This window comes from Apteryx mantelli, chromosome 16 (assembly GCF_036417845.1).
Source record: "Apteryx mantelli isolate bAptMan1 chromosome 16, bAptMan1.hap1, whole genome shotgun sequence".
Lineage (NCBI taxonomy): Eukaryota > Metazoa > Chordata > Aves > Apterygiformes > Apterygidae > Apteryx > Apteryx mantelli.
In genome coordinates this window covers 15,923,652-15,937,141 of record NC_089993.1, presented here as the reverse complement: position 1 = coordinate 15,937,141, position 13,490 = coordinate 15,923,652, and the positions used below count along the sequence as shown (strand labels likewise).

Here is a 13,490-nt window from a genome sequence, read left to right as displayed (position 1 = left end):
TTTCGGATGTAAGGAGTATAAAAGCAATGGAATAAAAAGCAGTGACATTTTCAATATAGAGACCAAAAAAGCCCAACTCATATTTTATTTATTTATCCAAAATAGTTTGAATTATTCATTAAAGTCAGTGTAAGTGTTTGAAAATACAAGGTGTTTCAAGAAGCAGAATCATTAGGAGGAAGTTAATAATCTGGCAATATTAATTTTGTAACAGATTAATGATTTTTTCTGAGAGGATTTTTTCCCATCAGACTCTTCAGCAGGGGCAACTTTTTGTGCATACACTTGGCCTGTATGCAAAGGAGACCTTGCAGTATGATTTCCAGATATTTTCCCTCTCTGTCTGTTCTTCTCTTCTCTTCTCTTCTCTTCTCTTCTCTTCTCTTCTCTTCTCTTCTCTTCTCTTCTCTTCTCTTCTCTTCTCTTCTCTTCTCTTCTCTTCTCTTCTCCTCTTCTCTTCTCTTCTCTTTTTTTTTTCCTCCAGGCAAAGTAAACAGGCAATCATTGTCCCTAACCCAAAGCAAAACCTGCCAAATCTCATGCTCATTTTCTTGGTTCTTATTTGTTTTGTGAGTACGCCTGTGAGGGGTGGTTTGGCATCCCTTCTCTGGGATGAAGGACGTGGATGGTGTTACTTTCCCATTCATGATTTCTGCAGAGCACACCTGCAACTTCTCGTGTCTGTTTTGTGTGAGCGCAACAGAATCGAATACAGAAGCTAAAGTGAGTGCTCCAAATACAGGGATTGGAGTTTTCAAACACTGTCTTTTAAAGATATAATTAAACTTAATTCTCCAAATGTTGTGAAAGATCTTAAAGGATCAGGACGTTCAGTGTTCTGTAGGTGGTAGATAGAGTGGGTGGAAACACTAATGCTGTCATCAGAAACCTGCTCTATTAATGCACCTCGACCCGTCCTGATAGGATCTGCCTCTATTCAGTTGCCTCTACAGCTGTGTCTTAAGCATTTGTCTAAAATATGCTGATTTGCACTCTGTGCAAATTACGGCTTTTAAAATAGTTTTTCCTGACGGTGCTAAAAATTTGGTGGGAATCATTGGTATTAGGTAAGGCTTAAGAATTAGCACAGCCACATCTTTACATTGGGAAGCAGAGCAAACAATGAGCTGCCTCTTAACTTAACATCTTCACTTTGTGTGGGAAATATTAGCAAGATTAATGAATGTCCCCAGGTCAGTCCACATAGCGTTTGTGCAGTTGTGTGGGTGCGAGGAACCTGCAAGATAGACAAGACAGAGCCACGGCACAGAGACACCAAGTAATTTATTCGAGGTCACGTGGAAGTGCATTAGCAGATAGGGGAGGGACTATACAGATAGGATTCAGAGGCCTAAATATAGGCATCTTGTGCCATTTTAGACACGGTGAAGTGTCTGAGAAACTACCGTGGGGCTGGCTGGTATGACGCAGAACCTGCAGATCTCTCCTCTTCAGAAGCGTGGTGGGATGCCACGCAAAATACCCAAGGGTTTCTCAAATGGGCTTAGGTGGCTTTGTTTCAGCAATGGGATCCCATCCTACATCTCCCAAGTCTCAGGCTACCTTTCTACCAAGTTACTCTTCTGTGATTCCTCCTCACAGCACGGCTTCTTGTTTGTGGAAGTAAAGCCCTCAGAGGAAAACGGGAAAGGAGTCACAGCCCTGGGTGCTCTCCTGAGTTAATTCGGGAGCAGCCCCGGTTGGACTGTCTCCACGGGATAAACAAACATTGCAAGAGGTAGGCATCAGCAGCTGCTAGAGCTGAACTATTGATGACTGTAATTTAATTGAGCGTAGAGGAAGAGCAATCTCTGTTTTATAGCTGTGGTTCAATGAACCTTTCACTGGGGGCAGTTGCAACTTGAGCATTCCTGTCGTGTCGCCTGCACCTGCGTGCTTATTTGTGCCCCATCCCCAAGCTGCGCTGCTTAAGAAATACTGCCAAAGCATTGCTAAGAGAGCTGCAGAGTGGATGGCAAGGCTTTATCCTGTCTCTGACCAGTGCTGGGCACGTTTGGGCTGTGTCTACATTGTGGTCACCAGGTTCAGCTGTTGCACCGGTCGCAGACACTAGCCATCTCTCGTGGGGTGTTTTGCCACGCAGATGAATTCCTTCAGCCAGGACAGCTGATGCAGTAATACGCCACAACTGCCAAAGAACAGGGAAAGGATGCCCGGCGCACCGGCAGGAAGGCAGGGTCCGGAGGCGAGGATGCACTCTCATAGTGGAGGCTTGCTAAATCAAAAAGCTCAATGCATCTGTGTAGAAGACAGATGGTATTCAGAGTTTTTCCTTTTTTACCCTGAAGGCAGTGGAGGAGAGCAATTGCTATCACTTGCTAGTCCAGATCCACATGGTTGTAGTCGAAATACGCTAGTGCTGTTAGGGGGACTGTAAGGCTGCAATCCAACAGATGCCCAGGGTACCTCTAATGGCCACTGCAAGCACCAAGTCTGCAAGGCAAAACAGTGAAAAAGGTGTTAACTTGTCCTGAATAATGAAAGCTGTTTGAGCAGTTCATGAGTTAGGGCATCATCAGCCTCCTGAGTTTATAAAAGTCAGGAAAGGCAGCCTCCGAGGTGTGGTAGGGAAAGGCAGATTTACATTTCCAAGGCTAGGCTGCATTTATTAGGACAAAAAAAATTCCCTGTTGGACACCCGAGATATATTAAAGCCAGTGCCATCTCTGACAGTGGTGAAATATTATTTACCACTGCAATGTAGTTACTGAATTTTTACTTTCATATACATGATTTTGTCCTTAACAGTTCTGTCTTAGGAATGCATGGCTGAATGAAGACTGTGAGAATATTGAGGTCAGAGCCGCCAATTAACCTCCTGATTTCAGAGGCTGATTACTCAATTAATCAAAGGACCAGACCCAGCTGAGATGATGGGAAAAGGGTTGTAGCGATCCAAGGAAGGGTCGAGGTAGTCACACAGTGATGAGTTTAGTGGGATTGGGGAGGTGGGTGGCCAGGAAAGACGGAGCCTTTTCAAGCTTGGGACAAGGTGCAGCATGTGAGCCACAGCCCTTCAGGCTTGTGAGCAGGATTTTAAATACTGTACTTACCTGGCCTCCCACAGCAATTGGGGGTTTCCCTATACAGCAGTGTTTTAATGTACAAACTGGTATACGATGTTTCCTAAGCTGGCTTGCTCCCCTTGCTGAAATAGCGTTAGCCGAAACAGGTCGGGGGAGAGCCAGAATGAGGGAAATACCTTGCTCTTACCTTGTCTACGCAAGCAGCTCAGGCAGGAGCTGAATTAACCGAAGGTAAGGAGTTGTCCTGCATTAATTCTGCCTGCGTGGATGCTCTCGCTCAGAAGTAAAGGGACATGTAGTTCTTTTTAACCGTTAAAGAGTTCTTGTCCTTTCCTAGGGATTAAGCTGAATTGGATTAAGGCCAAAGTACTTCTGCCTCAGTGGCATTTAAGGCACTTGAACTTAACACATTGAATTACCTTTTGTCCCAAGCGGAGTGCCCGACTGAAGCAGTGCGAAAGGCAAGGGGAGGCTCGGGTTGCTCCCGGCACGCCAGCGGCCGCTCGGCGGGGAGCCCGACGGGAGCCCTGCTAGTCCGTGCCTTGCCTTCCCTAGCCTTGCAGTTACCGTTCCTAGGTTCTTCATGCACTGCGCTTGGGAGGCCGAGGTTAACACATTAGGGCAAATGCTTAAGCAAAACCTTTGTCCAGATAGTTTGGCTGACAGTGATACTTTAGCGTGGGCTGTATAAGCCAGCCAGCAGCCTTCCTTCACACTCAAGCAGTCGCCTTGCACTGAAGTTTCCACTGTCCTAGTGCTGGAGCCTGAACTAGCTAAAATAAAGAGATATGGCCTACATGTGCTGCAATTATGTCGCTGATCACTGCATAGACGTAGCCCTAAACCTCAGAATGACAGAGATACCTGAGCGAGGAAGTCTATTTGCTTTGAGAAAGAGTCAGGTTTTTTTCTAGCCCTGGACTGCAGTGTTGATAAAACAGGCTGACTTGGGAGAGATCTCTAATGTATATTAAAGTAAAGCCAATCTCTGTAATTAATGGGGGGATAAATCGAGGTTTAATTACTCAGAAGGCACCTTGGGTGAAAGATTCATGGTAATTGTTGTGTATTGTCTTGAAGGATTCACAGTGCTGGCAGCTCCCTTTGTGGCAATAAAACACGGGGTGAGTGGCAGGCAGTCTCGCAGGGCCTCTCTTCTAGGGACTAGTCCAGTTAAGGTAGCAAATGGAAGGAGACAGTGGTACTCTTCTGGCTTTTTATAACAATAAAAGCCCCTTCCCAAATCTTAAGGGATTCCTAGACAGTGTGACAATTTGAGATCGAAGCACTTACAGTCAAATCAAGTGTGCACTGGAGGAGATTTCCCTTATTGCCAGCTTCCTCCTGACACAGCCCTACAGAGGCACATTTGTAACCATTTTTTCCACTTTCTTGCTCCCTGTAACACAATACCCTTCTCTTGGGTTCTAGATAGGAAATAAGATGGGGGGGGGGGGGAAACAGATGCTATAACTTTGAATTTTGTAGTAAGTTGTTAAAAGACTGGCCGAGCGAAAGAAAAATTCATCCTACTAAGACATATCCGTTTTCCTCATTCCACAGTTTATTATCTTTTGGTCTTCTGGGGGCAAGAGGAGAGGAATCTAGCTTGCCTGTTTCTTTACTCTGCTTGCTTAATTCACTTTTTAAAAATGTAATTAACCTTTTCAATTCACTTAGTTTGGCTAGCACTGTAAATGCGACACAAGGTCTCTGTGCTGATGATGTATAACAAAGTACCCGTTTTCTTCCCCTACTTAGAGCTGAAGAAGCAAGTGGAAAGTGCAGAACTGAAAAACCAGCGTCTGAAAGAAGTTTTTCAGACAAAAATCCAGGAGTTTCGCAAGGTGTGCTACACGCTAACGGGATACCAGATTGACATCACGACTGAGAACCAGTATCGACTCACCTCGATTTATGCCGAGCACCAAGGGGACTGCCTGCTCTTTAAGGTAGGTCTGCGCGCTCCTTGCTGCACCTGCTTCTCTGGGTTCCTGGTTTTCACCGTGCCAGAATGTATTTGCTCTTTCTCAGTGATTACACTGCAAAATCATTGCTCCCCTGCTACGTGACAAGTTTTTCCTTCTGAGGGAAATAAAGATCCTTTCTTCTTTTAAAAAATTGCCTTAGAAGATTTGGCATCTGGTCTCCCACTTATATATCAAAGTAAACCGGGAGTAAAGAGAGGAGACTATATATGCATAATAGCAAAGATATCTGGCCTCACAATTCACCTTTTTCTATTATCAATGATATACACTACAGCAATAAAACCTTATGTAGCCATCAAGGTTTCATCCTTGCTTCACTATAAGAGATGTCCTTACTGCCTTTGCTATCCTCTAGCCTGCCTGTGTGTCATCATCTTGTCTTCATGTAAATCGGAATCTCTTTTGAGCTCATCCTTGTTTGTGCGAAGTGCCATTTATCTGAACAGCACAGATGAGTAACAAGAATAGTCTGTCTGCTGTCAATCTCGTGCAGCATTGGTCTAGCTAGGTGGTCTGAGTTTGGGTTGTGGTTTGATAGGTGCTTTTTTTCTTCTGTGTTATCTTCCAGATAGCACAGTTGGACTGACACATCAGAGAATTAGGCGTGACATTAGAGTCACCAAGCTGTTTAGTGGCATCTTTACATTGGTTCGAGTGTCAACAGCCCAGGTTTACAGATCAGTGGGAGAACTCTTCCCTTTTCCGTGGCAACCACAATTGGCACTCAAAATCACATTTGCTTCCGACTGATTCCCCTGGGGTGAGTCTCATTTATGAGAAGGATGCGGATTTTGGAGGAGTTCAATGCGGGTGGGGAATATACATGCAGGAACTGGAGAAGTTCTGTTTCTACAGACCTACTGCCGTGTGCAGCATGCACAATGCTGCAGTATTATTTCTTTACATAACAAGACAAATATTTTGGCCAATTTTAGAGCCCCAAAGAAAACCCACCAAATAAAGCAAGTTGACAGTAAGCATAGGACAGCGCCTAGGATCCTTAACTTGAAACTAGGAAAATATCCCCTAAATAGTTATATTACTTGGCCTTATGAGGTTCCTGGACTGAGTCAAATGACAGCTGGAAAAGAAAGCCCGCTGTCCAAGGAGAAGGGAGACTTTGTTTGTTTTGAGGTACTGTCCTTGAATCCTGAAAATATTTGTCTGTTGAGATGGTGCAATACTGTTAGCTCTAAGACCTCCAGGGGCCTGTGTTCACACCTGTACTGTTACATGTTTAGTGAATGAAACTTATTCAGACTCCCGGAGACTTCTTTTGGATGCCATGGCCAGACAGTACAAGTAACAGTTCTTCCTGTGTCCCAGGCAGGGTGTGTATTGCAGGAGAGATGGTATATGTGGCGAGGGTTATATGGGAAGATTGCATACTGCCCACCTGAACTAGAACTGGCTGGCTTCTTTTTAGTTTGTCTCCAGTAGCATTAAAATCTTCTTCATGCCGTGACAGTAGAAAAAGTTTACCTGAAGGACAGTGAATAGGCAAGTGTAGATTCTTTTGTCTAAACAGTATTCTTGCTTTCTTTCCTTCACTCAAGTCTTCATTCACAAGTATTTCTGGAGGAAGGATTCAATGTCACCAGGTAGAGCAGAAGTTTCAAGATCTCATACTTCCCAAATCCAAGGATGGGTCGCTTGTTGGTTCATGGGATTCCTCTGCCTGTCTTACTTCACACACCTCTTTGGGTAAAAGAAGCAGATTTGATAATCAGAGCCTGAACAACAGAATCTCGGACCCTTTCTCACTGTTCAGTAAATCGCAGACAATTCCCAAAGTCTGTAGTTTAGAATAGTGGTGGAATATAAACAACACAGTATTTCCCTGCTGAGTTCTGGCAGCTGGTTCTCATGTATCTACCAACACTTGAATCCTGACTATGGCTTTTCAGCGAGGTTGTGTGTTTATGCTGTGGAATTTCTGAGCCGTAACTGACTGTGGGTGTTTGTGTGCATTTCATTAACCCAAAGAGGTCACAAAGCAGGGAATGCTATTTGTATTTATTCCATTCAAGCAATTTATGGAACAGGGTCTATATAATTAAATCGGAGAAGTCCCCTGGCTCTTTACAAGCTTCTGTAGTTTGCCTGTAAACTTTAGGGCATATTTCAGTAGCGCTGCTGGTGGCATTTAATTTTCAGTGAGGCTTCAATAGCAGGGATGCAGTAGTAGCTACTGTAATGTAACTCCTTCAAAGCTAAATGAAGATGAAAGGCATGCTTAGTTTTCCCAAGTAATGTATGTTGTTACTGTAGTTAGAGCATATTATCTACATGCTGTATGTTTCCAGCCAATTCACGTTAATTAGAGTTACAGCCTCAGTGAAAGGGTTAATCGCAATGGCATGCTGTGAATACAAATGACTACATCCATAAATGAGCACTGAATTCCGATGAAACCATATCAATATTTATTGGCAATCCCTATGGATACAACAGATGAGCTCATCAATTTGAAGGATGTTCCAGTGGTGTTCAGACTCTCCGTGTGCGAGTGCGTAGGCAGCAAGGCACAGCTCAGACTTCACATCTCGCTCTCACACTTGCTTGCTCTTTTTTGTTCTTTTAATTAAATGCTGTGGAAAGTGATGTACAGATTCCTCACCAGGATTTTAGTTTCCGATGATTTGGGGGGAAAGTAATACTTGACAGTTACTGGGTCACTTGGCAGTTTTGATATTCTGTTACTTTTGCTGGTACGTTAGATGTGTTAGTCCATAATACAAACTTTGCATTCTGTATAATGCTTGGGATTTGTGTCTAGGCCAGGCCACTCATGAGATACCCAAGAACTGCATTTGTAACAATCTATTAAAGATATCTATTAAAACAAACAAACATTGCTGTGAAGCCTCAAAATCAGTTCAGCTAACTTGGAATTAAGCCGTGGCAAATGAGGATGTCGTCATTTGGCCGCGTGTACATCATGCTGTTTACCCTTGTCTCTGGGTAGGTCCCGAACGACAGTAAGAGAGCGAGGCCTTTAGAAAGGCAATAAAAATTGTTTCAGACAAAGAAAGGCTTTTGGTAAACAGAGAGACTGGTCAAATTTGAAGAGGAGATGATTTGGAGACACTCATACAAATGAACAAACAGTGCAGAGAGAGTAAATTGTGGGCTTTATTTTGTGTGTGTGCCTAAAGAAATTGGTCCCAGTCAAGGTATTTGAAGCCAATCAGTTTTAAATGAAAGCAGAGGAAATCCTTTTAATTTATGACCATACTGCTTCAAGGTGCGGCTGAAAGCAGGAGCTCAGTTGTTTTGTAGCTGTGGTATTATGTGTCTAAGCCCATAAACAGTCCTAGTCAAAAGGCTTCATTTAGACAGAACATCAGCTTCTGGTTCCCCTTATTTTCTATGTCCCCAGAGCCGAGTCTTCCAGAATATAGAATTCTGTCTCGTTCCAGATCTTGCCCATGTTGTTGTTTTCTGCCAAAACTATCAAATGGAAACACAAACACCAACAGTGGTTTGCAGAAAAGCATCCCCAAGATGGTAAGCCTTCTACCTTGATAGAGAATACCCAAGATATCAGCCAGCAGATGAAAACAGACGCATCATGACACAGTTCGCAGATGTTGCCAGGCCTGAGGCTGGCACTTCTTGCTGCAAAATAAAACCTTTATTGGTGTCCAGTTGGAAAAGTGATATGGTAATAAAATCAGCAGCTTTTCTGCAATCTGCTGAACTGACAGCCAGTGATCACACACTGTCTTTGATTCAGATCTGTTTAAGCAGTTACGTGAAGAGTTGGTCTGCAGATGTATAAGAGGAACTATCACTATAAAACTTCAAGGCAGCCTGAAGAGTTAACACGTGCTTCTCATGTGGTTCACTGTCGGTATAGCAGCAAAACGTAAGGGATGAAAGAATAAAGGCTTTGCTAGTTTAGGGGTTCTTGGATAGATGAAGGGTACAGTGCAAGGACAGATACCAGCTGTGGATTGATGACTAGCATGGAACATTGAAGGAAAAAGTTACTAATGGTACAATTAATGAGGATGCAGGTATCTGGAATAGATGGCCCTGATGGAGCCTTGAAGATCTGGAATTACCTCAGCCACTGATTGCTGGAAGGTGGGAGTCAGTCTGCAGCGACAAATCACCTCATGCTTATTAATATTTACTGTTTCTTAAGCTTCTTTTCCCTAAACATCTGTTGGTGGTGGCTGTTTGGAGGCAGGATGCTAGGCTAGATGGACTTACAGCAGTTCTTACAATAAAGAAACAACTGGAGCTAAATAGAAGCCTGAGATAGGTAGGTAGGTAGGTGACTTCCTTAAGTTTCCCCTCCTTTGTTTATTTACTAAATTAACACTTCTCTCTTTGCTCCCTTAATTTGCCAGTCTTTCTTCGCTTGCCCCATTGCTTGTGTAGCCTGTGGTCCTGTCGCCACTACATTTACAGGATGTGTGAGATGTGCCTGTAGGGCAGCTATGTGGACAAGAAGTAATAGTTCAATCATCTGTTCTGGAGGAGGGGAATGAGGCTGGGTCAAATAAGAAAGAACTCAGAGGTAATGTTTCAAACACAACATGATGCCGAAAAATTACTAGCTGAAAGGAAGAGACAGAACTCGAATGGTTAAATGTGCAAGGGGGAGTCTAATCTGCTGGGGGTGCAGAGATTGCAGTGCGGCTGCGACAGCAGAGGGGCTTGGGTGCACCGTTAGCTATGCACGCCTCGGACCAAGCAGGCTGGTTAATACGGGGACTACTTTTGCTTGCCCGAGTGTTCGTGTTTGGTCTTGCAGCTGACAGCGCCATGGGAGCTTGGATCGGAGCGCGCATGCTGGCAGACTTGCAGTTTCAGTTATTTCCCCCTTGAACCCGGCAGAGTATCTTTGAGAAGCCTGTTCTAGCTGTTTGTTTCTTTTTGCATCTCTATCTTCTCCCCTCTCCTCCTCCTCACCCTTGATGAGTCTCAAGAGGAGGAAGAAATCGCAATTTTGATGGAGTGCTATTCTTCCAGCAGCCGTCTCGCACTCTTGCACACACAATCAGAAATAACAATGGAGCTCATCGGTGGAGCAGGCCAGGCAGCGAGAGATTGATTAGAGATTGTAGGCCTCTGTTAACTCCTCATTCTTGTTAATTACAAGTTATTTTATTTTTATATTTTGTTTTCAATTTTCCCATGTGGTTTCTGGAGACTTGATTTCTGCGCAGCTCCGGGAGGCGCCTGCCACTTCGGTGCAAGTGTGATGCCTTGCTGCCGGATGAGCTGCGCTGGAATTCCTGGAAAGGTCGGCAAGGAACCGTCTTCACTTTCCCTAATCAACAGCTCTAAACCAAGCGCTGTCAAGCAGCCTGTGGTGTTACAGGATCAAATCCCGTATTTAAACTTCCTACATTTTATGTTGCTTCGGATGTTGTACTGGCCTGTTTCATTTTAGGACCTAACTTTAATTCTTGCTACTGTCTTCATCTTATTCTGCTCTGATGTTTGTTTGTTTTTTCTCCTCTTCCTCCTGACACTGCTTCTCTCTTACTGCTTCCCTGAACAAATATCTACCCTCTAAGGCAGGGTAGGATTTTTTTTCTTTCATTTTTTTCATTTATTTTAATGAAACCAGTCACCTCGAGGATAGTTGAATTGAGGGAGATCGAACAGTAGGTATTCTTTTTACTGCAGAATTTCTGAACAGAAAGATATTCTTCCAAGATGTAGAAGGCTGAGCTGAAACCCTTGTTCTGAGAAAAGTTAGTGCTCTTTTTCTGCCTCTGTTTCCCATCTGCGTGATGGGGATAATACTCCTGCCTCTCGCTGGAGCGCTGTGAGGATGAAGACACTGTGCTAGTGTGGGATGATGCAGATGCCCAATCCCTCACTTCAAAAGACAAGGCCTGTTTTCAGGTGGGACAGGTGTGGTTGGCTCAGAGAAGCTGTGTTAGAGTCAGGCTGATCTTCTGCATTTCCATATCGTTTGCTTCGTAACCATCAGCTGGGAGCCACCGAGGTGCTTTTGCCGTTTCCCATCCCCTGCTCACTCCCACCCTGGTGGCATGGCAGTGTCGTTGATGTACCCTGAGGTTTCCCTCCTTGCACCCCAAGCAGTGCCATGCTTGTCTCGCCGTGAGGTCTACGTCTCCATCCTTCTTCCCTCCGCCAGTCTACCTCCCCCCTCTCTCAGCGAAGGAGGCACAGGAAAAGGGCAGCTTTCAAGTCGTTCCCCCAAACTCTGCTCCCGACCTGACTGCAGCCACCACCACGCTGCAGACACTGCTGCTGGTGGCCTCATTCAAGTGGGCACAGCAAACGCCAGCCAGCCCAGCTGAGGGACCCTGCCCTGTCCAGCAGCTGCCTCACTGCTCCGGCAAGAACAGTCAGGAACCAAACTACTAGAATGTACCTTTTTTTTTTTTTTTTTTGGCAAGTTTGTGATTCACCTCCCTTCCAAATCTCCTTTCTCTTCATTAAAATATCTCTTATTTAATGAAACGGGAGAGACACCCCCGTCTGCCTAAGGAGAGTCACAAGTGGCTCTTTCACAAACCAACACGGAGCACAGAAGGACACCGATGAGGATTTAATTAAACCGGAGCATCTGGGCCGGGATAGCGCTCGCGCGGCCTCGGAAGGATGCCTGGTGCAGGGCATACGCGCGCGGGCAGGCCACGTGCCAGCTCCGGCTGTGCCCCGGGGCAGCTGGCCACCGCGCGAGCCACCTTGCTTTGCCCTGGCACCGAGGCGCCCGCTGAGCGGAGGTGCGTTTGCTGGGGCCGAGCACCACCCTGACGGCATCTGCACCTGCGCCGCTGCGTTCGAGCAGCGTACAGAGGGCTGCGTGGGCCTGCGTTTGCGCCCGGCGAGAGGAGCGGCGTTAACGGGTGGATGGATGGAAGAGGGGACAGAAGCAAAGCCCTCCTGCAGCTTGTTCCCGTCTCCTCCGCTAAACCGCTGTGCGGCTTTGCACTGGGTCACTCTGCTTTCTGTCCCTCTCCCCTGGGTTCAGGATCTTACCAGTACTTCACGGGAAGGGTTGAGAAGCTTTTTGAAGTGTTCTGCGGTGCATGAAAACGTTGGAGCTATAACCAGTGCCGCCAACTTCTGTTGTAGGTGAATAGACGCAGCAAATGGTTTCTCAGCCGTGCCACGGAGCCGGCGTGGGGTGGAGGTTTGCTGGGGCCGGCGGGCTTGCTGCCCTGCCCACGCACCGGCTCCCTGTGGGTTCTCGCCACCTTTTATCGGCATTAAACCTTTCCCATTTGTTTAATTGTTTTTGAATCTCAGGTAGTTTCAAAAAATGTTCTAGTCAGAGTCTGTGTGATCAGAGCTCTTGAAGGAAAAGGCGATGGCTTCGAGTCTGGGAGGCTGGGGAGTACAAAGGCCTCGTCACAGCGCGCATGAAACGGGTGTTTTGAAAAGCTGCTTTTGATGCACACTTGTCGTTTTCCCCGGCGCTCTTGTGAATTCGCAGAACGTGCAGAGCCGTGTCAGCAAACCACAACCCCGCTCCTCGCTTGCTTTTATGTGCAAAGCTGCGAATGAAAAGGAGCAGAAACTTGTGGAGGTTTTCTTCCTTTTGGGGAGAGAAGCCCTGAGTTTTTGGGTACCACGGATTTCCACAGCTTGGTAAACGGGCTGCCCCCCACGCTGCTAGTGCTAAGCCGGGCCGTGCTGGTGGCCTGCCGGGGCCGGCTTGGAGGGAGTGAGCGCCGCTCCACGCTTCGCTGACCAGCAGCCGGGAAATCATAAACCAGTTTCTTCCTTTTGTTGGTGCGTTGCAACCTTGATAGTTTCTCAGTTATTATCTTGCCTGTTTCACTCTCCTGTAAAGGGACATTGTTGACTGAATTCTATTGTTTTAGATATATTTGTAGTCACAAAACTCTACTTAGAAAAAACCTCTGACTTTCTGTCCAGGGCACTGCTGCCAGGAGTGCTAGCTAAGGAGCAAGGTCTGGTGCGTGCCAGGAACAGCACATCGGTGGTCATGAACTTAAAGGCTAAGAGAGCATGGATGTGTAGGGGGAAAAATCAGATTTAGGCTGAATTATTTGTCCACCTCTGGACTTGAGGAGGGGGAACAGGCCATCTCTGCTGCCGTGGGTGAGCCCTAGGCTCCTCCGCTGGTGCTGGTCTGCTCGAGGGCTGGCATGTTTGCGCTGCAGCAACGTTGTGTCATGACATCAGCTTCTGTACCATTCTTGGGTTGACAAATGATCTCATGAACTTTGGTGATCCTTGTGGCCCTCTTCTCTGCTTGTGATCTTGCGTGGACAGCTTTGAAAAGCCTGAAGACTCCTTTTAGTTGGCTGCAAAGATTGGCTGAGAGGGAATGCAATCAGAGCATTGGCCAAGGAGCTTCAAGATGACTTTTGCGCTGATACTTCCTCTTTTCCCTGTATGTTCCAAAAAAAAAAAGCAGTTAGCTTCAGGAAAAAACTGAGGTGAGATTTAGCTGGTAACATATGGCAAAGCACCTACCAGCCTT

At 45.9% G+C, this 13,490-nt stretch overlaps 1 protein-coding gene across 1 annotated transcript in view; it reads left to right on the top strand.

The window, feature by feature from the left end:
* MAD1L1 (mitotic arrest deficient 1 like 1) overlaps positions 1–13,490 on the top strand; it is a 383,289-nt gene that overhangs the window by 282,584 nt on the left and 87,215 nt on the right. The window contains exon 17 of the mRNA XM_067306376.1: positions 4,809–4,999. Within this exon, the coding sequence (XP_067162477.1) occupies positions 4,809–4,999 (191 nt within the window). The remainder of the gene's footprint in view (positions 1–4,808; positions 5,000–13,490) is intronic.